General features: G+C 41.9%; 1 protein-coding gene and 1 non-coding gene across 3 annotated transcripts in view; one reads left to right on the top strand and one right to left on the bottom strand.

Annotated features, from left to right (window-relative positions):
• Positions 1 to 3,207: 3,207 nt before the first annotated feature.
• Positions 3,208 to 27,082, bottom strand: part of LOC144678735 (retinol dehydrogenase 12-like) — a 47,217-nt gene continuing 23,342 nt past the window's right edge. For both annotated transcript variants that reach the window (XM_078538588.1, XM_078538587.1), the window contains exons 3-7: positions 25,645 to 25,800; positions 23,431 to 23,535; positions 21,499 to 21,708; positions 5,972 to 6,164; positions 3,208 to 3,371 (exon numbers count right to left, since the gene is read on the bottom strand). In XM_078538588.1, the coding sequence (XP_078394714.1) occupies positions 3,269 to 3,371; positions 5,972 to 6,164; positions 21,499 to 21,708; positions 23,431 to 23,535; positions 25,645 to 25,786 (753 nt within the window). In that variant the 5' untranslated portion in view covers positions 25,787 to 25,800 and the 3' untranslated portion in view covers positions 3,208 to 3,268. The remainder of the gene's footprint in view (positions 3,372 to 5,971; positions 6,165 to 21,498; positions 21,709 to 23,430; positions 23,536 to 25,644; positions 25,801 to 27,082) is intronic.
• trnaf-gaa (transfer RNA phenylalanine (anticodon GAA)) lies at positions 14,979 to 15,051 on the top strand. Its single transcript has one exon. It is a non-coding gene; the product is annotated as a tRNA-Phe (tRNA).

Raw genomic sequence — 27,082 nt, 5'->3', positions numbered from 1 at the left:
CAGGAGTAAGCCATTCAGCTCTTTGAGCTCTCTTCACCATTCAATGAGATCATGGTGATCTTTTACCTCAACACCATTTTCCTGCACTATACCCTTATCCCTTGATGTTTTTAATATGTAGAAATCTATCGATCTCAGTTTTGAACATACTCTTTGTGTCCTCAGTAAATTTAGCAACCATTATTCAGTCCCTTCATCTAAGTCATTGATATAAATTGTAAATAGTTGAGGCCCCAGCACTTATCCCTGTGGCACTTCATTTGTCACATCTTGCCAACATGAAAGTGACCCATTTATGCCTATTTTGTTTCCTGTGAGCTAACCAATCCTCCATTCATGCTAATATGTTACCCACTACACCATGAAATCTTATTTTGCGTAGTGATCTTTGATGTGGCAACTTGTCAAATGCCTTCTGGAAATCTAAGTACAGCATATCCACAGGTTCCCCTTTATCCACGTTGCTTGTTACTTCCTCAAAGAACTCCAATAAGTTAGTCAAACATGATTTCCCTTTCACAGAACTGTGTTAACCCTGCCTGATTGCATTGAGATTTGCTAAATGGTCCGCTATAACCTTCTTAATAATAGATTTCAGCAATTTCCCTATAACAGATGTTAAGCTAAGTGGCCTGTGGTTTCCTGCCTTCTCCCTCCTTTCGTGAGTAGAGGAGTCACATTCGCTATTTTACAATATGATGGGATCTTTCCAGAATCTAGGGAATTTTGGAAAATTATGTTGGTGCCATATAACCAGCTGGGTTAGACTGCCGCTACAGGTGTTGAGATGCTGCAGCTCCTTGAGAACACCCACCACTTCAATTCCAGGTGCCTTCAGTGGATGATCAGCAGTTTCCACCTTTGTGTTATAGACTTTGGCAAAGCATTACATAGGACTACAAGAGCAGTCAAAAAGAAAATATTTAAGACTACAATTAGAGGTTTGCTTTGTACTTTTGGCATTCTTATTTGTTTGATTGCAATTTGAAATTAACAAGTTTCCTTCCGTGCAAAGTTTCTCTAGATTAGTGTTTATTTGACTATGTCTAATGATGGACTAGAAATACCGATGCTGAAGGCATTCACCTGGGGATATGAGGAACTGCTGATGAAAGAAGAGGGCAGGGATGATTGAGCCAAATCATTCCTCAATGATCTCCTTTGTCCTCTCCTCCTGCTGCAGCTGCAGGTCTCTGTACTATTACGTGTTGCTGTTCCTCAGCCACAAAGACAGACTGAACAGCACATCTATGTTACCAGAAGAAGTTTGGACAAATGCCCCTGGGCGGAGATTGTCCTCCAGCTCCAAAAATTAAGCTGAAGCCATTTTTGAACTCTACTGCAGCAGCTAATACAGCCAGAAATAAGCATAAAGGTCCGTTAGCAATCTAAGATCACTGACTACATTCTTGTCTAAATACAGATAAGAGGTTCTTTAAATAACATCATCTTCCCTGCTGTTCCTGCCCAGGATTTATGCAGGGTTTTTGAACGGGCAAATCCAGCACCTCGGAAGTTGCGTTTGTCAGAAAGGTCATCGGTGTATATTCGTTTGATCCCTGCGAATTTCATGTGGGCTTCCTGAATGTGACTAACTCAATACGATATTGGTGCATTCCTGTTGGCTGCCAGGTGCAAATGATCACCGCACAAAATTTTGAGGTTGAATGTCCATATGAAGAGCACAAATCAGGCAGCCTTGAATTGGTTTTCCCCCCAATAACTTTGTCATGACACAAGCTTACCAAAGATTTGTGCTTGTTCATGGACATTCTCTGAGGAGGTTGTTCTATTTTTGACCAATTAATGGCCCCTAGAAGCTTCAACATGCTCCTTATTTCTCTGCTGTCACCAGGGATTTTGTGGTATATCTCAACAACATTTTAATGGAAGTGTTTTCTTTTGCTTCCGAGTCCAATGTCACATATTCATAGCCTAAGGTTTTGTTCTGAATCATTGTGAAGCTTTTAGGGCTGACCTTACAAGATATAACAAAAGAAAACCTAAACTCGAGAGCATTGTAATTTCTCACTGTCCCAGGAAGTAGCCAACCACTTTCTGCTTCCTTTTTAGTTCCTCTTTAATATAGGAATCTACCGAAGTAACAACTCAGCGGGGACTAGTCACAGAGGAGGCCAAGGTTTAGGTAACATACAAATACAGGAGCAGACAAAATTTTCCCCCCTTTTTGGGCATGGAATTAAAATAGTCTAGGTTGGAGAGGAATATGGTGCATTCAGCACGGTTTCTGTGGCTACCTGACCCCACTGAGGGGAGGGAAGTGGTGCTGAATGGGTCCTTCTGCCTAACTTTCTTCACAGTGGTGTCATTTTTGAAGGCAGGCTTGATAGGATGCCAAGCTTAAACCAGAAATCATGCTAACTCTGCCCAGTACTCAGCCAGTGTTCAGTGTGTTTACACTAAGCCCTGCTCTGCTGCCAGATGCATTGTGGTTGGGACTTCCATCTACTCGCTTGTGCTTACCTTAATCTTATCCCAAATCCTGGGGATGAGACTATTTGAATAATAAACCCTTGGTTTTACTTTGTTACTGGGATACCCATCCCATGGTGACAATGGAATTTTACAACAGCGCCTTGCCAGTCTATTTTCTATTCATGGGGCACTGGCACCAGTACTGGGGAAAGTGGGATCTGTACCAATGGGATGATCTTCACCTGAACCGTACTGGGGCAAGTTTTCTGGAGAGTCATATAACTAGGGTGGTGGAGAGGGCTTTAAACTAAATGGTGGGGGCAAGGGGTCAAGTTTTAGAAGATGTGTTAAATTAAAAAGAGAAGACAAGGCAAGAGACCAAAATAGGAATAAGGGAAATGATGATCAGAGCTTGGCAGGAAAGGACAGAGTGTACAAACCTAAGAGTGCACCAGCAGATAAGACTGGAGGTTACAAGAATAGTAAAAAGACAGAACTAAAGACTCTGAATGCACGTAGCATTTGCAGCAGAACAGATGAATTAACAGCACAAATTATATATATATACACACACATTATATATATACACATATATAAAGTGTATATATATATATACACACAAATATGTATTATATATAAAATATGTAAAAATGCATTATGTACATCTTGAGAATGTTAAAATCATTTGCATTTCAATTGCAATAATGTTACTGTAATTATATTATTAAAATTCAACCTCAATTTTGTTGACTAAGAACAGAACAAAGAAACTGAACCTAAAAACATCAACATTTATACAACATGCTGTTGAGGTCAAGGGTCAGAGTTGTTTTCACTGCCAATCGATTTCCAACATTTGGCAGCTTACTTGCCATAATTTCTTTGCCTTCTCATCATCATGGGCAGACGATGAACAGGTTGCACGTTCACAATCGCTGGTTTGGAAAAATTGGAAAAGAAGTTGCTGAAATTTCCTGTTTACTCATAACTGTGAAACAATTTACAATTCCTCTTCTCCTTTTATCATCCCATCAATCCTGATTCCTGAAACAAAATAGCAATGGGACACTTGCTCCCGGCCCTCTGTTAATTATTGGCAAGGGAGCACAAAGTCTGGTCTGGGAGAGAAAGCTCCTGCTTTTATCCTCTTATTTTCTTAAAGGAGATCACACTATTCAATTTGGCCATTTTACATGTGGAACTTCACATCCATTCACTTTGCCGCTCCATGGCACAGTGCAGTGAGGTATCAACATGCAGTGCAAATAACTTCCATTAGCCTTCCACGTTTGTCCTATAGATACACCCCATTTGCAGTTAGTCATATTCACTTAACTTGAAATACTGTAGCCCTGCACTCAATAGCGACCTATTTGCCTAGTTCTAACAGTACATATTGTTTTCTCTTTTATGAAATGTGGAAGAACAACATCAAATCAACCAATGAAGTTGAATACCAATTCGTTGAGTGTAAATTTTAATTCAGTTGCAATGCAGCCACAGGGGCTGCAGAGTGCCGTGGAGGGCTGGTTAAAAGTCTCGCCTCTGTTCTCTGGGACTTTGTCCCAGTTGGTTTGTTAATTAGGCCCTTTAGGTGTCATCCCTCACACCCCCATCCTCTTCCCATGCCCATACATGCCAACTCATTCCAATCCATGACCCCACCTACCCCAATGGTTCCTTATAGCCCATATGCCAACTCAGTGCCAACTCATGCCAAACCATGCCCTCCATTCACCCCATTGTGCTTTATAGCCCTTATGCAAACTTAGTGCCCCATACCCACCACCCTTTGTCCTTACACTCTCCATGCCAAATCCACCATGGACAGGCCTCAGGAGTCATGCTGAGATGAAGTAAAGTTGTAAATATCTATTACAGACTTGACAATTTAAAAAACACACTCATTCATGAAAGCTTATTCAAGACATTTAGACCCGTGGCAAAAATCCCGGAATTGGTCAAACTGTCTAAGTCCCACCGCTCAACCTGGCAGTTCCCATCCATGCGGGGCTGGGATTTGTGGATGCACTGGTAGCTGTCTCCACTAAATTCAGATTTTTGAACCCTAGCTGTATGACTCCCAGATTGTATACAGCAGACCTGGTAAGATGATGTCTGAACTTGGTGGATTCTTTCGATAGCTACGGTACTCCTTTGGAGAGGGTCCTGGGACACCTTTGGGAGACATGAGGCACCCTTTGGGATTGTCAGAATTAAACATCATTAAGCACTTTCTACACACAAACTCACTGGAGCTATCAAGCTGCCCAGGAAGTGTCAAAGGATATTAGGTAAGTTGACATGAAGTGGGTGAGGGAAAAGGGTGCTGGGTGGGGGTTATGGTTTGGCATGAGTTAGCATTAAGTTGGCTTGTGGGTCTGGGGGCCATGGGGGTGGGTGTGGGGTACCGGTTGGCATAGGTCAGCATGGATGGTTCCTAAGGTATGTGTGAGGGATGTTGAGGGCTGGAGTTATGTTTTTTGTTTTATTATTTTATTAACTTAAACACAGTGCCGGAGCACGGGGGCAGGCCTTGCGCTGCCTGCACTGACTCCTAGTGTTGCCCGACTGAAAATCCGACCTATGAGTGGCTATTTAAAAAGTCGGATTTGCCAAGCAGGGAAATCTCCCGACTCTGTAACCCCGACCCGGGGGCAAAAACTGGGCCTTAAATCTCCTCAAGTACTTCTAAAAACATTTATATTCATAACCCCACATCGAAGGCAACAAATCCTTTAATAGCCTCTTTGAACTGCCAATCAAACTGTGAACTTACTGCTGTGATGATGATAGGTTGTGGAAAGCAGGCAAGCAGTAATAATGCTGTTATGATAACACTTACGGTTATGTCAGCAAATACCTATTGAAGTTACCCAATGTTTTTTCAACTCAGACACAAGGCTGGCAGTTTTTTTTTCAATTTTTAAAGCACAAGCTACTTAAGTAACTTCATAACTTGACAGTTCTACAGATGTCATCTGCCCTTCACGAGCATTAATCTCTATTTGAAAAAAAATCATTAGTCATACACTGCAGAATAACGCTCTCGCTCCAGTGAAAATGGGGTCTGTTTGAACTCAGCACTTGGCAGTCTCCTCAAATGGTCCTACTGAGTTTGGGTTTCCCTCATATGAGAGTCCCTTACTGACAAAAAGAGGATCTATCAGAAATGGGGCAGGGCTTCGAGATCTAGGTCCTGCACACTATTTTTATAGCTCCCCAGAGTCTCTATGACACTGTGAAAATCTAGGCTCAAGTCCCATTCATGCATCACTCCAACCTTTACTGACCAGGATTGGCTCCCCAGTGCATTTAAATTTAGAAAATTAAAGTGCTGTAAAATGTTTCTGTTTGTATTTGGCATCAATGTGAGACATACTCATGAAGTTTATATATAAATGAGTTGCAGAGTGTACTACTTAAAGGCATTTTCTTAGCATCACAGAGAGAATGTAATACATATTGATCACATTGCATTTAAAAATAATAGTTTCCACCTTTAAATATAACACTAGTTTCTTTCTACCTTTACCTAAAATATTGCCCAGTTTCCTTCTCCAGTCCTTGAACCACAGCACAATAAACTGTAGTTTCTGCACCACTCGTTGGAGATTTGGTAAAAGGTCGCAGCATTGCCAGCCCAAACCGAACTGCAGGATTCAAATGTCTGGCTAGTTGGGTCCGGACTACACCAGGATGCAAAGTAAAGACAAGCACATCTGTCCCTATTAGAGAAGGTGAAATAAGAACACTTAAAGTAGCAAATGACAGTTATACACCCCTGAGTGTACTTATATGTTTGTTTCTAAGGAGTTCTTTTTAAAATTGTAAACAGGCAAGGAGTTGCATCAAGTCTACAGCATAGAGAAAAAGAGGGCATTCAGCCCACTGCTCTGTGCCAGCTCCATACAAGCATCCTCCCACCTTCTTCATCTAAACCTCTCAGCATATCCTAATCCTTTATAGTTTTCTGCTTGTCTACCTTCTACTTAAAAACATCTATTCTATTTGCCTCAACAACACCACTCCTTCTGACAGTGCATTACATATTCCTAATGCTCCTTGGATAACAATCTCTCTCCTGAAATCCCAATAGGATTTATTAGTATCTTATATTTCTCACCCCTAGTTTCTGAATCCCCTACAAACATCTCTGTGTCCATTCTAGTGAACAGCTTCATCATTTAAAAAGAAAATCTCGACCTGTTCAATCTTTCCTGATAATTATAACCTCTCAGTTCTGGTATTATCCTTGTAAATCTTTTTTGCACCTTCTCCAATAGTTCTATATCTTTTTTATTCTATAGAGACCAAAACTGTGCACAGCACTCCAAGTATGGTTTAACCAAGCTTCTATACAACTTTAGCATGATGTCACTGCTTTTCAATTCTATCCATCTAGAAGTAAACCCCAATGTTTGTTTTTTTTTTTAAATGCAATTATTAACATATATCAATATTTTTCCTCATTTATGTATCTATACCCCTAGATCCCTTTCCCCCTCCACACAATTTAGATTCTTAAGGTTGGATTTTTGCAAGTCTTCCTGACTCTGCACACCTTTAAAAATGGTGGGCGGGCGTGGACGCAGAAGTCCTGCCCCTAATTCTGACATCCAATTTTTGCTGACAGGATAAGTGGACAGGTGGGATTCACATGAGGGATATCTGTGCCCAGCAGAGCTTTGAACTCAGTGTTGAGTTCAAACAGATCCGATTTTGACTGTTCCAAGGGCCTTAACCCAGAGTGTGGGAGTCATGAATTGATGGGTTAGATGCAAATGGCCTTGAAGGGTGAATAAGATCTGTTTAAATGTCATGATCTGAAGTTCTTTAAATCCCTTGCTTTTTAAACTTGGAAAGAAAAATAGGCCTAAGCTGCCAGTGAGAATTTTTAAAAAGTCTGCTGAAATGCTTTGACAGGCCATCTAGTGCAGGTTAGAAAAAACATTACCCTCTGTTCTCGTAGTTACAATAGAGTTCTTGGTTGACATTTCCCAAAGGCTATTATTATGCCATAATGCAGACTTGGCTGAGTTTCAAAACTACAATTATCGCAACAGGAGCTTTTGAGTTCACAGATTGGATGACAGTTTAAGTAGGGTATTAAATGTTTAGCTATCTTTGCTGTAGAGTTGCATGGGAGTGGAGGGGGGGTGGGGAGCATTGACAGGGTGAGGGGGGGTAAAGAGGGCCTAATGGCTCCTAAAACAACAGGGATGAAGTTGCAGAGAATCTAGACAAGCCTTCTAGCCAGTCTACATCAGCACTCGCCTGGCCCAGCAGTTGCCTCCGACCGCCTTCTGGGGTAGGCTGGCCCAAGTCTATCCCCACTGTCCCAGAGTGAAAATTGGGTCTAACAGGACTCTAAGCTGAAGTAGGTCTGCAAAGTCAGGAAATTTCCCAGCTCTAACTACCTGCATCGGTAGCAAAGTCCAGCCCTTATTATCCAAACAGTAGGTGGCCTCCTTATTCTACCTACTGAATGCATCATCTCAGGTTTATCTATAATGTAATTAATTTCCCAATTAAACACCCCTTCCCACCTTTTGCCAGTTTAAGTAGTTGTCCTTAACCACTAATCTCGGTTTTCTGCTTTGTAGCCAGCTTTCTATCCATTCTTTTACCTGCCCCCGGCTCCACATGCTTTGACCCTAGTCTTGAGTCTACCATGCAGTACTTTATCAAAGATCTTTCAAAATCCAAACATACTGCATCACATGAAACATGCAACTCTTTCTCTCACAGATGCTCCATGAGCTGCTGAATATTTCCAGCATTTTCTATTTTAATTTTGGAATCCCAGCAGCTCCACAATGTTGCTTTAACATCTACAGGATCTTCAAAGAATTCAATAAGGCTGCTCAAGAGTGACATTCCTTTTGGAAATCTGTGCTGACTACTCTTTATAGTCTCAGTATATGGGTGGGAACAGCTTTTACTTTCCTCAACTAATCTATTCCAACTTCCTCTATTCTGGTTCACTCCTTAGGTCTCAAGACCCAGTTTAGAAACAAAAAATGTCAAAACTATGAAAAAACCATAGGGTCATGTTATACATTTTCCTACATCTTAGCAAAATGCTTATTTTTGATTAACTTAATCTGCCTTGAAGATATCGAAGTTACTCACCTTACAACCTCCCAAGGTAGGAAAGAAGCAGTCCATGTCCAAATGCAGCAAGACCTGGACAATATTCAGGTTGGGCTGACAATTGGCAAGTAACATTCACATCAAACAAGTGCCAGGCAATAAACACCTCCAACAAGAGAGAATTTAATCATCACCCCTTAACATTCAATGCCATTACCATCACTGAATTTCCCCAATATCAATATCCTGGGGGTTACCATCCACCAGAAACTGAACTGGACTAGCCATATAAATATTATGGCTACAACAGCAGGTCAGAGGCTAGGAATGCTGTGATGAGTAATTCACCTCCCGACTCCCCAAAGCCTGTCCATCATCTACAAGCCACAGGTCAAGCGTGTGATGGAATGCTCTCCACCTGCCGGATGAGTGCAGTTCCAACAATACTCAGGAAATTTGACATCATCCAGGACAAAGCAGCCTGCTTGATTGGCACCTCATCCACAAACATTCATTCCCTCCACTAGTGATGCACAGTGGCAGCAGTGTGTACCATCTACAAGATGTGCTGCAGGAACTCACCAAGGCTCCTTATACAGCATCTTCTAAACCCACAATCGCTACCATCTAGAAGAACAAGGGCAGCAGATAGATGGGAACACCACCACCTAGAAGTTCCCCTCCGAGCCACTCACCATCCAGACTTGGAAATATATCGTTGGTCCTTCACTGTCGCTGGATCAAAATCCTGGAACTACTTTACTAACAGCACTGTAGGTGTACCTACAACACATGGACTGCAGCGGTTCACGAAGGCAGCTCACCACCACCTTCTCAAGGGCAATTAGGGAAGGGCAATAAATGCTGGCGAGCCAGTGATGCCCACATCTCATGAATAAATTTTAAAGAAAAATATTCAAAAAAACAGACAACTCCCTAAGTAATGCTTTATGTCCTTTCAGAAAAACCTCTTTTTACCTTGCACTTGTGCCTACTTTAGAGGGAGGCGTTGGCTTAGGGGTAATGTCATTGGACTAGTAATGCATTGGCCCAGGCTAATGCTCTGTGGATCTGGGTTCAATTAATTTGAATTCAGTTAATAAATCTGGAATGAAAAAGATGGTCTCAGTAACAGTCGATTGTCGTAAAAACCCATTTGCCCTGTAGGGAAGGAAATCTGTCATCCTTACCTGGTCTGGGCTACATGTGACTCCAGGCCCACCACAATATGGTTAACTCTTAACTACACTTTGAAATGGCCTAGCAAGCCACTCAGTTGTATCAAACGGCTACAACGCCGACAACAAGGAATGAAACTGGGCCGACCACCCGACATCAGCCTAGATGCCAGAAACGACGACAGCAAACTCAGTCCTGCCGGCCCTGCAAAGTCCTCCTTACTGATATCTTGGGGTCTCATGCCAAAACTGGGATAACTGCCCCACAGACCAGTCAAGCAACATAATCATACTTACGGAAAATGTCCCAGACACTACCATCACCATCCCTGGGTGAAGGAACCAACAAGAGGGAACAACCTACCTGGCCTGGTCCTCACCAATCTACCTGTTGCAGATGCACCTGCCCATGACAGGAGTGACCACTGCACAGTCCTTATGGAGACAAAGTCCCATCATCACGTTGAGGATACCCTCCATTGTGTTGTGAGCACTGCCATCGTGCTAAATGGGACAGATTTTGTAGTAATTATGGTTTAATTAAGTGTGCAATGTACCTTTAATAATAATACTTGTTAAGTAAGATCACATGATCTGTAGTAACCAATAGGAGGGTAGCGCGGGCTACCTCAGGAGTCAGTGTAGAGATAGAGTTGGATTTGAAAGCACACAAGTAGTTGCTGCTGAGTGTATTGTAAATAAACCTAAAGTTTCCACCCAAGAAGTGTCTGCTGGTCAATCCTATCATTAATAGTCCAACTCAGCCACTCCACAACAGATTTCAAACAGACCTAGCAACTCAAAACTGGGCATCCATGAGGCGATGTGGGCTCTCAGCAGCAGCCGAATTGAATATAACCACAATCTGTAGCCTCATGGCCCGACATATCCTCCACTCTCCCATTATCATCAAGCCGGGGGATCAACCCTAGCTCAATGAAGAGTGCAGGAGGGCATGCCAGGAGCAGCGCCAGGCAAATGTAATAATGAGGTGTTATCCTGGTGAAGCTACAACACAGGACTACTTGCATGCCAACCAGCATAACCAGCAAGTGATAGACTGAGATAAGTGATCCCACAAACAGATCAGATCTAAGCTCTGCAGTCCTGCCCATCAAATCGTGAATGGTGTTGGGCAATTAAACAACTATCTGCAGGAGGCCGCTCCACAAATATCCCCAATGATGGGGGAGCCCAGCACATCAGTGCAAAAGATAAGGCTGAAGCATTTGCAACAACCTTCAGTCAAAAATACCGGGTGGATGATCCACCTCGGCCTCCTCCAGAGGTCCCCCACATCACAAATACCCATCTTCAGCCAATTCCATTCATTCCATGTGATATCAAGAAATGGTTGAAAGCACTGAATACTGCAAAGGCCATGGGCCCTGACGACATTTCAGCAATAGTACTGCAGGCTCGTGCTCCTGACCTAGCTGCGCCCTCAGCCAAGCTGTTCCAGTACAGCTACAACACTGGCATCTACCCAGCAATGTGGAAAATTGCCCAGACATGTCCTGTCCTCAGAAAGCAGGACAAATCCAACAAGGCCAAACACCACATCATCAGTCTGCTCTCGATCATCAGTAAAGTGGGAAGGGGTCAAGTGGCAGTTACTCAGAACATCATGCTCACTGGTGCTCAGTCTGGTTTCTGTCAGGGCCACTCAGTTCCTGACCCCACTACCACCTTAGTTTGAACATGGACAAAAGAGCAGAATTCAAAAGGCGAGGTGAGAGTGACTACCCTTAAAATGAAGGCTGCATTTGACCGAGTGTGGCATTAAGGAGCCCAAGCAAAACTGGAGTTAAAGGGAATCAGGGGGGAAACTCTCCACTGGTTAGAGTCATACCTGGCACAAAGGAAGATGGTTGTGATTGTTGGAGGTCAATCATCTCAGTCCCAGGACATCACTGCAGGAATTCTATAGGGTAATATCCTAGGCCCAACCATCTTCAACTGCTTCATCAATGACCTTCCTTTCGTCATAAGGTCAGAAATGGGATGTTTGCTGATGATTGCACAATGTTCAGCGCCATTCGCGACTCCTCAAATACAGAAGCAGTTCATGTCCATATGCAGCAAGACCTGAACAACATTCAGGCTTTGAGTGATAAGTGGCAAGTAACATTCATGCCACTCAAGTGCCAGACAATGACCATCTCCAACAAGAGAGAATCCAACCATCTCCCACTGGCATTCAATGGCATTCCATCGCTGAACCCCCCACCCCCACCACTATATACATCCTGGGGGTTACCATTAACTATAACCTGAACCGGGCTAGCCATATAAATACTGCAGCTGCAAGAGCAAGTCAGAGACTGGGCAGTCTGTGGCGAGTAACTCATCTCCAGGCTCCCCAAAGCCTGTACACAATCCACAAGGCAGGTTACAAAGCCTGTCCACCATGTGCAAAGTCTATGACTTTGAACAGAGTGCTGGGAGTTGGGTGGGTGAGGGAATCTTAATCTCTTTCTAAAAATCTAATTTTGTTTGTATTTAACATCTAACTGAAATTTACTGTTTAAATTCTAAATTTCATCCAGGCTTAAGCAGGGATATACAAGCTCTCCACTGGGGAGCAGCTGAAGTTAGTTAATTAAAGAAACTAGCATAAACTGTTTTTTTTTTTCTGTACCTGGGGCTAACTCTTTAGTTTAGAAGGAAGAATTAGAGTTGAAGAGAAAGGTGACCAGAAAAAATAGTATGAGTTTTTACAGATATTTTTAAAAAAAGAGAAGTTAACAAAGTGAACTATAGAAAGTATGTCTAGGGAATTAATTAAGGGAAAATAAGGAGATGGCAGGAGAATTGAACAGTAATTTTACATCGGTCTTCACTATAGAGGATACAAATAACATCCCTGAAATAGCTGTAAATCAGGAAACGGGAGGGAGGAACTCAGAAAATTACAATCACCAGGGAAGTGGTACTGAGCAAACTGTTGAGCTGGGGGCTAACAAGTCCCTGGGTCCTGATGGGCTTCTTCCTAAGGTCTTAAAAGAAGTGGCTGGTGAGATAGTTTATGCATTGGTTTCAATATTCCAAGGTTCTGTAGATTCAGGGAAGGTTCCATTTGATTGGAGAATTGTTAATGTAACTCCATTATTCAAAAAAGGGAGACAGAAAGCAGGGGCAGGATTTTTATGTTGGAAGGCGGGCACGATCGATGGGCCAGGGAGCAGCCGGGGAATGGACCATTGCCTGAAATCGGCCCCCAACCGCGATTTTATGCTGGTTATTAAATGGCCAGCCAGTGTGAAGTGCGCGCCGAGAAGCTCAGCGCTGCTGGGGTGGGGGTGCGGTGAGGGCAGGCGCTGATATAAATGCAGTTGTGGGGGAGTGCTGAATGAAAGCTCTCTGAAGGCAGAGAACTGCCTGACGGAGCTGAAGAATTTAAAACCAATAAATGAAGATTTTAAAATCTGGAAAAAAATGTCCATGCCTCAGAATCAGTCACCTAAACATATACATGATGAAAATTCTATCCATACATTTTTACTTATTTTTTAAATTTGATAACGGAAACTGCATCCCCTTCTTGGATGAGGTTTCATCAAAAATGCAAAGTCCACCTGGCAGATTTGCCCATCCGTAAGGTTGGACGGACCACGAAAAATCAGGGACAATTGGAACCTTAACAACTTTACTTGTCGTCTTAATTATCGGTGGGCGTGCTTCCGACACTTGTGCGCCCCCGCCGGCCAAAATATCGCACGATTTTGCGTCTGATCGGGTCAGGCGTGCACCTACACACTGACCTAAAGTTCTGTCCCAGGAAACTACAGGCCAGTTAGCTTAACATCTGTCATAGGGAAAGAGATGGAAGCGATTATTAAAGACATTATAACAGGGAACGTAGAAAATTCAAGGTAATCAGGCAGGGTCAACATGGTTTTGTGAGGGGGAAATCATGTTTAACCAACTTATTGGTGTTCCTTAAAGTTGTAACATGTGCTGTGGATAAAGGGGAACCAGTGGGTATACTGTACTTAGATTTCCAGAACGCATTTCATAAGGTGCCACATCAAAGGTTATTGTGGAAAATAAAATCTCATGGTGTAGGGGGTAACATATTGGTATGGATGGAAGATTGGCTAGCCGACAGGAAAACAGAGAGTAGGCATATCTACGTCTTTTTCAGGTAAAATGAAACGAGGGGTGTGCTACAGGGATCAGTGCTGGGACCTCAATTTTTTACAATTTATATATGTGACTTGGATGAGGGACCGAAAGTATGGTTGTTAAATTTGATAGGAAAGTAAGTTATGAAGAGGACAAAAGGAGGCTACAGAGGGATATAGATAGGTTAAACAAGTGGGCAAAGATCTGGCAAATGGAGTATAATGTGGGAAACTGTGAAACTGTCCATTTTGGCAGGAACAATAAAAAAGCATATTATCTAAATGGTGAGAGACGGCAGAGCTCTGAGATGCACAGGGATCTGGGTGTCTGAGTGCATGAATCGCAAAAGATTAACGTGTAGGTACAGCAAGGAATTAGGAAAGCTAATAGAATGTTGTCGTTTATTGCAAGGGGAAATGAATACAAAAGTAGAGGTTATGCTTCAGTATACAGGGCATTGGTGAAACCACATCTGGAGTATTATGTACAGTTTTGGTCTCCTTATTTAAGGATGTAAATGCATTGAAAGCAGTTCAAAGAAGGTTTACTTGACTAATACCTGGAATGGGATGGTCGTCTTATGAGGAAAGGCTGGGCTCGTTTCTGCTGGAATTTACAAGAGTAGGAGCTGACATGATTGAAATATATAAGATCTTGAGAGGTCTTGACAGTGTGGATGTGGAAAGGATGTTTCCTCTTGTGGGAGAATCTAGAACTAGAGGGGTCACTGTTTGAAAATAAGGGGTATCCCATTTAAGACAGGGATGAGGAGAATTTTTTTCTCTAAGAGGGCAGTGAGTCTTTGGAACGCTCTTCCTCAAAAAGTGGTGAAAGCAGTCCTTGAATATCTTTCAGGCAGAGCTAGATAGATTCGTGATAAGTAAGGGGGTGTAAGGTTATCGGGGGTTGGCAGGAATATGGAGTTGAGGTTACAATCAGATCAGCCATGACCTTACTGAATGCTGGAGCAGGCTCAAAAGGCCGACTGACCTACTCCTCATTCATATGTTCATATATAAGTCAGGAGTGCGATGGAATACTCTACATTTGCCTGAATGAGTGCAGCTCCATCAACACTCAAGAAGCTTGACACCATCCAGGATAAAGCAGCCCGCTTGATTGGCACCCCATCCACAATTAGCCGAAATAGCTCAGTTGGGAGAGCATTAGACTGAAGATCTAAAGGTCGCTGGTTCAATCCTGTGTTTTGGCAGAGAACCGCAAGTCCACTTGCTTGAGCGTCCCCTGCTTCTCACTATGTTTACCTTGGGAGAGGCTGGACAGACTTCCAAGGATTAAGCCTGCAAGCAATGGCTATTCTGTAATTTTGTTAACACCCCCTACAGTAATGTGGGGGGCTTGGTAGAATTTTTTCCAATCTCTTTAGCATGAAAAATCTGACAGCATGCTACTTTGGCTTCTCATATATTCAAGTGTAGAGAGGTTTATGGTGTTCTAAATGTGGCAAAATAAACATTTTCAAGGTTGAAAAAAAAGACATCCACTCTCTCCCCTACCGATGCACAGTGGCAACAGTGTGTACCATCTACAAGATGCACTGCAGCAAACCACCAAGGCTCCTTCAACAGCACCTTCCAAACCTGCGACCTCTACCACCTAGAAGGACAAGGGCAACAGATGCATGGCAACACCACCACCTGCAAGTTCCCCTCCATGCCACACACCATCCTGATTTGGAAATATATCACCGTTCCTTCACTGTCACTGGGTAAAAATCTTGGAACCCCTTTCCTAACAGCAGTATGAGTGTAACTACACCACATGGACTGCAACAGTTCAAAGTGATGGCTCACCACCACCTTCTCAAAGTGAAATTAGGGATGGCAATAAAAATGATGGCCCAGCTAAGCCAGCGACACCCATGTCCCAGGAATGAATAAAAATCAGGAAAAAAAGCTTCAAAACTTATTCTGTACCAAAATCAAATTTCCTTGGATAATCCTCCACAAACTTAGCCTCATTAATTTGAATACCCTCATTGCATCTTCCCTGCCTTTTTGTCTGTAACTAGAAGTGTTTCGGCTCTATTACTCTTTCCACATGTATTTAATTTCTTAGTCATCTATTGATTCTATGTGCCATTATCTAAATATTTTCTAATCAGTTGTATTGAGTGGCGCAGGGCTATACACAATGCTTGTTTGGAAATCGGGATGGTTTAAGTAAGTTATATTTATATTTGTGGGTGTTAGGAATGCATTTTAGTTTGATTTGTGTTTCTGTATTTGCGTGTTAAGAAAAGGGAAAGTTGAGTTTTAGTTTCACTTTAAAAGATGTCTGCATTTATATGAAGGTTTAATGACTCTTGAAGGGAGGGTAAAGCAAACATAAGCTAGAAAAAAACTGTGCTGTTGCCTAGCAAGAGAAGACCCCACAGAGACAGAAAAGTAGTTTCAGTTCAGTTCAAGTGCAGTTGGTCAGTGGACTCCAAGGTTGAAAGGGGTTGCCAGCAGAAGCAGCATAAGTGAGGGACAGATAGCAAGTCCCAAAGTTAAGTTGGAAGCAGTGGCCAGCAGAAACAGGATAGAGGGAATTGGAAGAAGCAAGTTCCAAAAACCAAAGAATAAAGTCCCCAAAACCAGGGAGTGGAACAGGAAAGGTCCCAAGAGGATAGTTAAGCCAAAGGACAGGACATTTACCTGGAAATGGTCCTGTTAAGTGAAGTTAAGAGTGAAGTGCAGAGAAAGGCTCCAAGCTTAAAAGGCAGAAAGTTGCAGGACGCCGACTTAAAGAAATATAAGCTTGCAAGAAGCCAGAAGATCCAAGGAGACAGCTAAAGGTCTATAGCTCTACTATGGGCATGTGAAGCAGTGGTGTTCCATTGGCACAACTGAGCATATGAGACAGAGTGCATGGAAGAAATCTTGAATGCACGTGGCGATCCAGGGGAGAGGAACATCGGAAGGGGAGTTCAAAATTCGAGAGGTGCATCTTTGTGGGAGACATCTGAGAGAAAGTGTTGTTTGGGAGGAAAAGATTCCAAAGCGGGCTCTTAGAGGCTGAAGATTGGAAGCCCTCGTGTGAAAGACAGTTTAGTGAGACCGGTTGGCTCATGGTGTGGCAAGCATCTGGGGGAGTTGATGTAGCATCTATAGCATCTGTTTGGGGTGGCATCTGTCACTTGGTTTCAGAGTGTGGTGTCTGACCACAAGTCATCTATTGGTTGACATGGACTGTGTACTTACTGTGAACATGAGTATAATATAGCTTTTGTAACTTGTGTTATCCTTACAAATCTGTATATATCTTTAAAGGTATTGGTGGATGAAGTATTGTAATATAGTTCATCTTTTCTTGTTGTACAATAAATGTTTTATTATTTTGTTAAAAGGTCATCAGCTGACTCCTGTGATTCTGTTCAGCAGCCATCTTCACGTATCTAAACAAAAAATATACATTAGGATCTTTCAAGCTAGGTTCCACCCTGGGATCTGACTTGTCTAGTAGTAACATCAGCTTGGATCATAACATATTCCACAGCATCTCTCATCAATCACACTTTCATCTGTATCTACTCCAACCAAATATTTCTCTACAAGTCACTTAGGATTAGCCTCAGTCCCAAGTACCAGGCCTTTCATTCACTACAATAGCCCTGCAATTGTTGATTTGCTCAACAACACTTTTCAGATTTCCTTATCTCCAGCAAAACTGTTAAAACATTTGTATCTTGGTCATTGCTTCTGGTACTGGTCCCATCTCAGCGCCCTCAACTCTAATGGAACTCTGATTTACACATTAATGTACCATTACACCCCATTTTTGGCTGTGTCTCATTCTCCTCATCCATTGCGAACATCTAGTTCATAATTCACATATTTTAGAATACAACTTTTAGTTTTAGGAATTAAAGTGTTAAATGTAAGATAAATGGAAAAGCCTGGTTAAGAAACTCAATCAACCTTTATGTAAAGGCAAATCAAAAAGCGTAGGTTTAATTAACCTGTGTTTATCTTACAAAGTCAGAGGTGGAGGTGAAAGCATTGAACAATGGATGACCCAACTTTAAGCTTTTAATGAAGCCAGAAGGTCCACCCCTGCTTCAATAAAAAAATTGAAATTGTTTATGTAGTTTCCAGATGAAAAGAAGTTGAAAGCCGGTTGTAAACAAGAGATTCCCATAACAGGGCAAGTAATTCTAGGAGAGGCAGTCATAAAACTTAATTAGAGATATAGACCTGAATTTCACCTTTGGTGGGTGCACGCAATCGGCGTGCCCAGGAGTGGTCAGGAAACGGGCCCCTGACTGCAATTTCACGCTGGCTGGCCAATTAATGTGTGAAACACGGGCTGAAAAGCTCAGCGTTGCCAGGTTGGGGGCGGGAAGGCGGTGTGCATTGACATTTCCGTGGGCACGAGTGAGCACTGTGAGGAAACTCCCTGAAGGCAGGCAGCTGCCTCAGGGAGCTGCAGACCTGAAAATGCTAAGATAAAGGTTTAAAAAAACTGCAAAAAAAAAGTCCATTCATCATAATCAATCACCTGAAAATAAAGCTGATAAAAATGCTGTCCACAGATATTTATCTTATTTCATCAAAGAAATTTCATCTCACACTTGGGTGAGGTTTGATGAAAAACGTAAAGACTGCGCATGGCCGATGCACCTGTCCGCCAACTGCAAGGTTGGGCGGGCCACAAAAAAAATCGGAGACAATTGCGCCATTAATGGGCTTAATTGCCCTCTTCATTGGCAGGGGCGCTTCTGACTTTTCTGCACGCCCGCTGAGCGAAATATCGCGCAAGTGTGTGAATGCGTTGGGCCGCTCGTCTGACATCTTCTCAGGCGATTTTATGACCAATCGGGTCGGGCGCATGCCTGCCCACGGGAAGTAAAATTCAGCCCATAAATTTTTCATATGGCTTACAGAGTCAAAGTTATGTTGAAGGTAAAATAATTTGTTTACATTCCTGTTTGAGAACATCGCAAAGCATGCCATATTGTCATGGAGATGGCCCGTGAAGGTTCCTTTGTTTAATTAAGTTGGCTCTTTCTCACAGAATGCAGGCAGTTGCAGCTTTGGTTTGGTGAAGGCTACAGCTCCCTGATTTGGGAGAGCCAAAGGGGTTGAATATTAGTCAGGCCTGCACTTAAGCAGAGAAAATGCTAAATTTACCATTCACTGTGTGGAATGCGGATGGGGGCTCGAGCTCAGTTTGGAATTTGAGAGGGGGAATGGCAGCTGAAAGATTTGACTAGCTTAAAGCTGGCAGAAGAAATCCATAGTGGTCCTCACTTGTGGCAGAAAGTAGTCAGCTGGAATACTGAGGGGAATCAAAGTACTTCTGGAAGGCTGTGGCATGCCTTTGGGTTGGTCCCAGGACAAGTGACTGAACATTCAAGATTCTTGTAATGAATAAGGGAACTCTTCAGGGTGGGGTGGGTTGGAGGAGGAAAGTAAAAGGTAGAACTGAGTTTCTAGCATAAGTCTTTATAAGCTATAGTGTTAAGTTAGGGGTGCTTGCTTAGCTTGATTTCTCTTTATATGCAGTAGAGTTTATATCTGTTTAAAAACATGAAGTCCTGTGGCATAGTTCTTTAGCTGGGCATTTGGATTTCTTTTTAACCATCAAATGGTCTCCAACAGGATTGTAACAAAATCCACCTATGGTTTTTAAGGTCTAGGATCCTATTACCTTTTTCTTCTCCATTTCTCACCCAGAATCCTATGTTTATTACCCCCACTCCCTCACACACCTGCAGCTGCTTTCCCACAATGTTATTATTGACCATTACTACTTCTACATCTTCAGTGTCTTCAACCCCACCAGGTCCTGCAAAGTCTCATCCATACTGATCCAAGGTGCAAAATCCATCTTCACAAATTCAAATAAAATGGTCCGAGTTTCTGTACAAAAAGCTCACCCTTGACTTGTGAAAAATGCAAGATCTGACAATCATCACAGACATATTCTGCTTTCCTTGTGGCCATGTCTTCTACTACACCAATATTATTCTGGAGGCCAAGGGATGACCCTGAACTTCTCTGCACCAAAAGCTGATTTCTGCAGCTCCAATATGTTCATCTTAAGTTCTGATGTCAGATACAAAAAAGCTCTTAAAAACAGCCTCAAATTTTAGAAATGATTTGCTTGGATAGCTGGACAGCATCCAGCCCCCCAAGTATTCCCCAACTCTTACTACCCTGCAAAATTACACTCTCACTCCAATTTCACAGGCTTAACTCAAGACCCACAGTCCGCTCCCTTGATCCCCTCCTGACCCAGCTATCTTCCCTCAGCCTAAATGTCGGTTAACATTTTTTACCTTTGCTATCCTCTTCAAAACTCGTTGCCAACATTTGCATCCTTAAGAAGCCGAACCTCAACTTTTAACTGCCATACCAGGTCCTGCTGCCCACTGCCTCTTTGAGGATCGTCACACTTCAGCTCTCCAACAATCCCAAAGGTTTTGAGATTTTGTTAGTAAAAGGGTGGAGGATTGGAGAACAGCATATACAGTTGCCTTTATTTAACTTCAAACACCAACAATTCCCTTTTAGAGCTCCCCTATCCCGTTTTCTACCAAGCTGTGACCCATTCAATTTTTAATATCTGCCCTTTGCCTTTAATTTTTTTTCTCCCCTTCAAATTTATCAACCACCTCATTCCCCCCCACCTCAGTGAATCCCTCAATTGCTGTTGCCAAACCGGCACCCTCCAGTCTTGACTCCAGCCTACTTTGGTGAATTCCCCTCACAACTATTAGTTCAGAGTTTTAACTAAATTTCAAGTTCCTTATGATCCCACAGAGGGAGATTACTAATTTTAATAGTGATTATTACAGCACATTTATATCAAGCAAAACATGCCCAACGAGGGACAGAATCTAGACAGCTGAAACTTGGTGCTTAGTAACCTTGTACGCACAGTAAAGACATTCATGCTACTGTCCCAGGTTACAGTTAAACACTGGTGCCAGTGATCGACAGGCAGCATTCTAACATATTACAAAACTGATTTCTTGTGAACTCACCAGAACTTCCTGTAAATGCATTACTTAAATGGAAAGAACTCTCTTGGGCCAGTAGGTGGGAAAAAGAAAAAAAAACATATTTAATATTGGAGTGGATAAACTGGGCTAAGTTGAGAATGGCAAAAAGTGGTAAGACTTCATAAATCATTTTACATTAGAGTATTATTCTTGTATTCATATGTATACCATAGTGAATTAGTGACTGCCTCAAACCATAAATCCATGACTTGGCACCACAATCAAATACAATTTTTAGCTTTCAGATGGGTTTTGTTCTTTTGTACCGCAGTATTCTTTAAATATTAAAACCAAACAATATGACAGGACAGTATATTGAAACAATAAGAAACAGGGTTTTTATAAGTTCAAAACAGTATAAGAAAAATACAATTTAACTGCTAAAAAAACTGTGAAATGCTGTTTCTCAAAAGCAGACTTTCAGAGAACTGGTAAAGTTTGATAAATATCTTTAAAAATTAGAGATGGGCAATAAATGCTGGCCTAGCCAATGACACCCACATTCCGTGAATCAATAAGTCAAAAAAAATGAGAATCAATGCAATTTTAAGGGACTTTTTTTTGGTAACTAAACAGAATGGTTACAAAATTTGTTTTCATTCATGTAATTCAGTGATTTCTTACAAACTACATTCAACTTGGCTTTACCTTCAAGTTTTCGAGCTAGTTCCATTGTAAACATAATGTTGGCCAGTTTGCTTTGTGCATAGGCTTTCACTGAATTGTAGCTCTTCTCACTGTTTAAGTCATCAAAATTAATGCTTCCCATTTTGTGTGCACTAGAGGAGACATTGATGATACGAGAGGGAGCGGATTTTTTTATCAAATCAATCAGTAAATAGGTTAATAAAAAGTGACCTGCAAAAAAAAAATTTCACTCCGTTATTTTGAAAGAACCTGCGAAGTTAATATGCAAACTCTTCATATCAACTTGTACTTATACAGCGTATTTAATGAAATGAAGTCCCAAGGTACTTCGCAGGAATATAATAAAACAAAACATGACACCAGGCCACTTTAGTAGATATTAGTGCAGATGACCAAAAGCTTGGTGAAAAAGGTATGTTTTAAAGTGCATCTTTAAAGGAAGAGAGTAGTGATACTGAGGTTTAAGGGAGAATTCCAGAGCTTAGGTCCCTAGAGGTTCTGCCTTCGACTGCCAATGGTGGACGAGTTAAAATTGGGGGACGCTTAAGAGGCCAAAGCTAGATGAATGGAGATATCTTGGAGGGTTATGGGGCTGGAGGAGATAGAGAGGGGTGAAGCCATGGAAGGGTCTGAAAACAAGGATGAGAATTTTAAAATTTAGGCATTGTTCGACTGGGAGTCATGTAGGTCAGTGAGTCCAGAGGTGATGACTGAATGGGACTTGATGCAAGCAAGGACACAGGCAGAAAAGACTTGGATGACAAGCTTATGAATGTAACATGTGGGAGACCAGCCAGGAGTGCATTGGAATACTCAAATCAAGAGGTCATAAAAGCATGAATGAAGGTTTCAGCAGCAGATGAGCTGAAGCAGGGGCAGAGTTGGGTGATGTTACAAATTCATGTTGCCATTTGGAGCTCTGAGGTTCTCTCCTTTAGACACAGACACAAGCTCTTTGCACTTTTTGAGTCCACAATACATTAAAAAAAATAAATTTCTTTCCCTTCCACTCCTAATTTTCTGTTCAGGAGGTGATGATTGTTTAGCTTTTGGTGTATGTATCAGAGTTAAAGCATTTTTCTTTGTATACTATTCAGGTTTTACCACAAGTTGAAACAAGAATAAAAATCTGATCCTTTGAATAAGAAAAACATAAAGGTCACCCTTAAACATTTTCCCTTAACAAAAAGCAACATCTAGCACTCCTTGACAGGCAGAGTTAATAACACTAAAATGGCACACATAACACGGCAAATGCCAATTTGCACTCTGAGGGGAGATTTAAAAATGAAGATAATTACAAAGAAGTTTACAATAAAGACAGAACATGCTGGAAAAACTCAGCAGGTCTAACAGCACCTGTGGAGAGAGAAACAGAGTTGACGTTTAGAGTCCATATGACTCTTCGTCAGAGCTAAAAAGTAGAAATGTGATGAAATTTATACTGTTTAAGGGGGGTAGAGCAGGTGAAGCTGGCTAGAAGGCCAGTGATAGGTGGGGGCTAAGGAGAGATTGACAAAGATGTCATGGGTGAAAAGACAAAGGGGGTGTTAATGGTAGTGGCACGGGCTAAAGGAGGTGCTGATAGTGGCATAAAGGTAAGAAGACAGAATGTGTTAATAGCAGAACAAGGGTAAGCACTCTGTGAAAGGACAACATGGAACAAGTAACAGATGGCCCTTTTGGGGGTGGGGTGGGGGGTTGGTAATTGAAAAAGGATGGAAAAAGGGAAAAAGTGAATAAATGAATAAAAATGAAAATAAGCGGATAAAAATAAAAATAAATTTTTTTTAAAGTTTAAAAAGGGGTAAAGATAGATAAAAGAGTTCATGGTCTTTTGCTTTTACAGTAAAGACAACGGAATACCATTTAGTTGATTTATCAAGGAGAGTACTTTAGAAAACCAGTATGATTTTCTGTACTTAAACTTACCTAAATGATTGACCCCAAATTGCAGCTCAAACCCATCTACTGTTTTGTTATAAGGACACATCATTACTCCAGCATTGTTGATCAAAATATTAAGCTGCTGGTATTCTGAGAGAAAGAGAGAAAATCTAGTTAGAAGGCACTGTGATATCTTGCAGAATTTAGTGTTAATCCAGCGATTATTGGAATGGAACATTTTTCCCAATATTACATATTTATAAATCTTGTTACCTTTTTTTCAAAAATTGCACACATAGTAGAAACATTTCTGATGCAATACTCCAAGGCATGGAAAAATGCATTGTGGAATTATTATTTCTAAATATTGTCCCAAATAAAGTCAGTGATGTATTTTACACCCATACACAACCAAATACAGAAGAGATGATTCTGATGAAAGATCATCGACCTGAAAATTAACTCTGTTTCTCCTTCCACAGATCCTGCCATATGTGCTGAGTGTTTCCAGCACTTTGAGCCGAATTTTACGTCCCACAGGCAGGCCCGCATAAAACTGCGCGAGAAGACGTTGGGCGAGCGTGCTGACATCATCACACACTTGTTGGCGGGCACGCGCAAAAGTCGGAAGAGTGCCCGCTGACAATTAAGAGGGCAATTAAGCTGATTAATGGCACAATTGACTCCAGTTTTTTGTCCCTTACGGTTGGCGGCGGATGGGCGAATTGGTCAGACAGCTTTTGCATTTTTCATCAAACCTCATCCAAGGGCAGGACGAAATTTCCGTGATGAAATAAAATAAAAATAAATTTCTGTGGACAGTGTTTTTATCAGCTATATTTCCAGGTGATTGATTACGTTACATGGGCATTTTCTTTCAGCTTTTAAAACCTTTACTTTAGTATTTTGATGCCTCCTGAGGCAGCTGTCTGTCTTCAGGGAGCTTTCTTGCAACGCTCGCCCACGGAAATGTCAACGGCCGCCCTCTTCCCACCCCAACTCCAGCAGCGTTGAGCTTTTCCATACGCATTTTACACTGGCTGGCCGTTAATTGGCCGGCCAGCGTGAAATCGCGGTCGGGGGCCTATCACAGTCGGCGGTCTGTTTCCCAACTGCTCCCAGGCACGCCGATTGGACGGGCCCGCCGAAGGTAAAATTCAGGCCTTTTATTTCAGAATTTCCTGAATTCACAGCATTTTGCTTTTGTAGGAGATGATTCTAATTGGTCAGAGTTATTTTAACTCTGGTTTAGAGGGACACAATGTTACTTATACAGCATTTGCTTGCAAAGGAGTACAGTCAAGCCAGAATTTCCTCATTGGGGTTGCTAATAATGGATAATGCTAATGAAATATGTCAAGATCTTACCACACTTGATAATATAAAGGAAATTACTAGAAATGCTCAGCATCTGTGAAACACAGTTAACAATACAGAATTTTGATGATAGGTCATTGATTTGAAGCATTTACTGTTTCTCTCCACAGAAGCTTGCTGATCTTTTAAGTAATTTCCACTAATTAAAAATTAATCCTCATGTGCATTCAACACAATTTCCAGATATGACATATTTTGACATGTATTTCACAAAATATAACAATCACCGTCATTTTTTTAATTCAATGAGACCCATTGTCTTGAATATGTGTATTAAAACGAAGACAATGTCCTCAGCTATATCAGATTCCTACTGTTATTGATAGACATTATATTCATACATTTCTAGAGCGTGTTTTGCACCAGTCCAACACGTAAAACTGCTTCACTGATTTTTGAATGAGTCACAGTTCATCATCTCGAATAGGATTTATTGACTGGCTGCTTCCTATGGTCAATATCAGCTTGTGGTCCCTCCATTGTTGACACTCACTTTGCCCACCACTCCCCCATCCACCTAACTGTTGTTGTTCAAGCCCCAAATTCTACTAACTTTTGGGATTAGAGTTGCCTGAGCTACTGCCCGTTGCCCAGGTTATTGATCTGGCCAGTAGTCCGGTGGGAGAATGCAGCAATTTATTTAAATGTGGCCTTACCATTGAGATTCGCAGGGCCTTGACATCCAATTGCTGCCTCGCCCATACCCTTCCCACAAGTATCGAGATGTATGAGGATGGGGCCCTGTTCGTAACACCATAAACTATTCTGTTCATTCTTCTATGTGCACAGATTTGTGGCCTGCACTTTTTGGGGAATATTCACAAAATGGCACACCAGAGTAAAGTGAGAATGTATTACAGTTTGAAGCAAAGAATAACATACCTTCGTTGACTTGTTGAGCAAACTCCCGAATAGATTTGGTGTCAGCTAAATCCAACTTCTTCACCACTAATTGACTATTTCCTGTTTCTTCGATTATTTCTTTAGCTGCAGCCTCACCTTTCTCTACGTCTCTGCATGACATGATAACCAGGGCTCCTACGTGTAAAAGAACATATTAAAAAAGCGAGGGTAAGAATGGAAAAGAAACAAATAACATAGCTGCTGAACTTCTGCTCAGGACTCCTACAGATATTAATTATCATGCTGCAGTGAAAATGTATTCTTGTTTGATTCAATGGGCGGGATTTTCTGACCCCAACACCGCTGAGCACTATAGGGGGTGGGACAGGAAAATTTGGAGAGCCAAATCCTGTCCGTGGCAACGTCCACCAGTATTGGGGCTGGAAAACCCTGTCCAATATTTTGTTAAAGCAGTAAAAAAAAAAGTACAAAAAAAATTCCAAATTAAAAAAAACAAAAATAAGATCATATCCTTAATCTCTTAGGGAAACATTAGCGCAGTGGCAATGTCACTGGACTAGTAACCCATAGGCCCAGGCTAATACTCTGGGAACATGGGTTCAAATCCCACCACGGCAGCTGGTGGAGTTTAAATTCAATTAACAAGAGAAACTGGAATTGAAAGCTAGTCTCAGTAACAGTGACCCTGAAACTGTCACAGATTATCATAAAAATCCATCCGGTTCACTAATGTCCTTTAGGGAAAGAAATCTGTCAATCATTCTTACCTGTCCTGGCCTACATGTGACTCCAGACCCACAGCAATGTGGTTGACTCTTAACTGTTCTTTGAAATGGCCGAGCAAGTCACTCAGTTCATGGACAATTAGGGATGGGCAAGAAATGTCGGCATTGCCAGCAACGCTCATATCCCATAAAAGAAAATATAAAAATGGGTTCAATTTTAACCCTCCATGCCTGGAGGAAACTAGGTTGGCATTGGAGGGGGAATTAAATTCAGATTGGAAACTGCTCACTCCTTTCCTGCCTTATTCCTGATACGGCAATTTAACTGGAAACATGAGTGCAGAAGCAGCAATGGTCACACAAAACCTGCCCCACCAGCAGCCAGGTCCAGGAAATACACACTGGGAATACTAGGCAAATGGGCTATAGAACAACACAGCGAGGAGCTGGGGCTGGGGTTGTGGTAGCGTTAGTGGGCAGTATACTAAAATGAACTGTAATGTGGCAGCAGTAAGGATTTTGGGATGAATCCACACAGGGGATAGAACACAAATTCCAGGAGGTGAGGAGTCCAGGCATTAGGGACAGCTAGTGCAGAAAAAAATGACCAAACTAATACCTCACTTAAGACAGGGAGCCAATTTACACCTGAACCCGGTACTTCCCATATGCCAGAATGGCTCCATGGGAGACCTTGCTGATGGCTCCCCTCAGGACGTAAACCTGGGGCA

Source organism: Cetorhinus maximus, chromosome 3 (assembly GCF_964194155.1).
Source record: "Cetorhinus maximus chromosome 3, sCetMax3.hap1.1, whole genome shotgun sequence".
Classification (NCBI taxonomy): Eukaryota; Metazoa; Chordata; class Chondrichthyes; order Lamniformes; family Cetorhinidae; genus Cetorhinus; species Cetorhinus maximus.
Note: the sequence above shows the minus strand (reverse complement) of the source record. Positions and strands in the feature narration are given on the sequence as shown.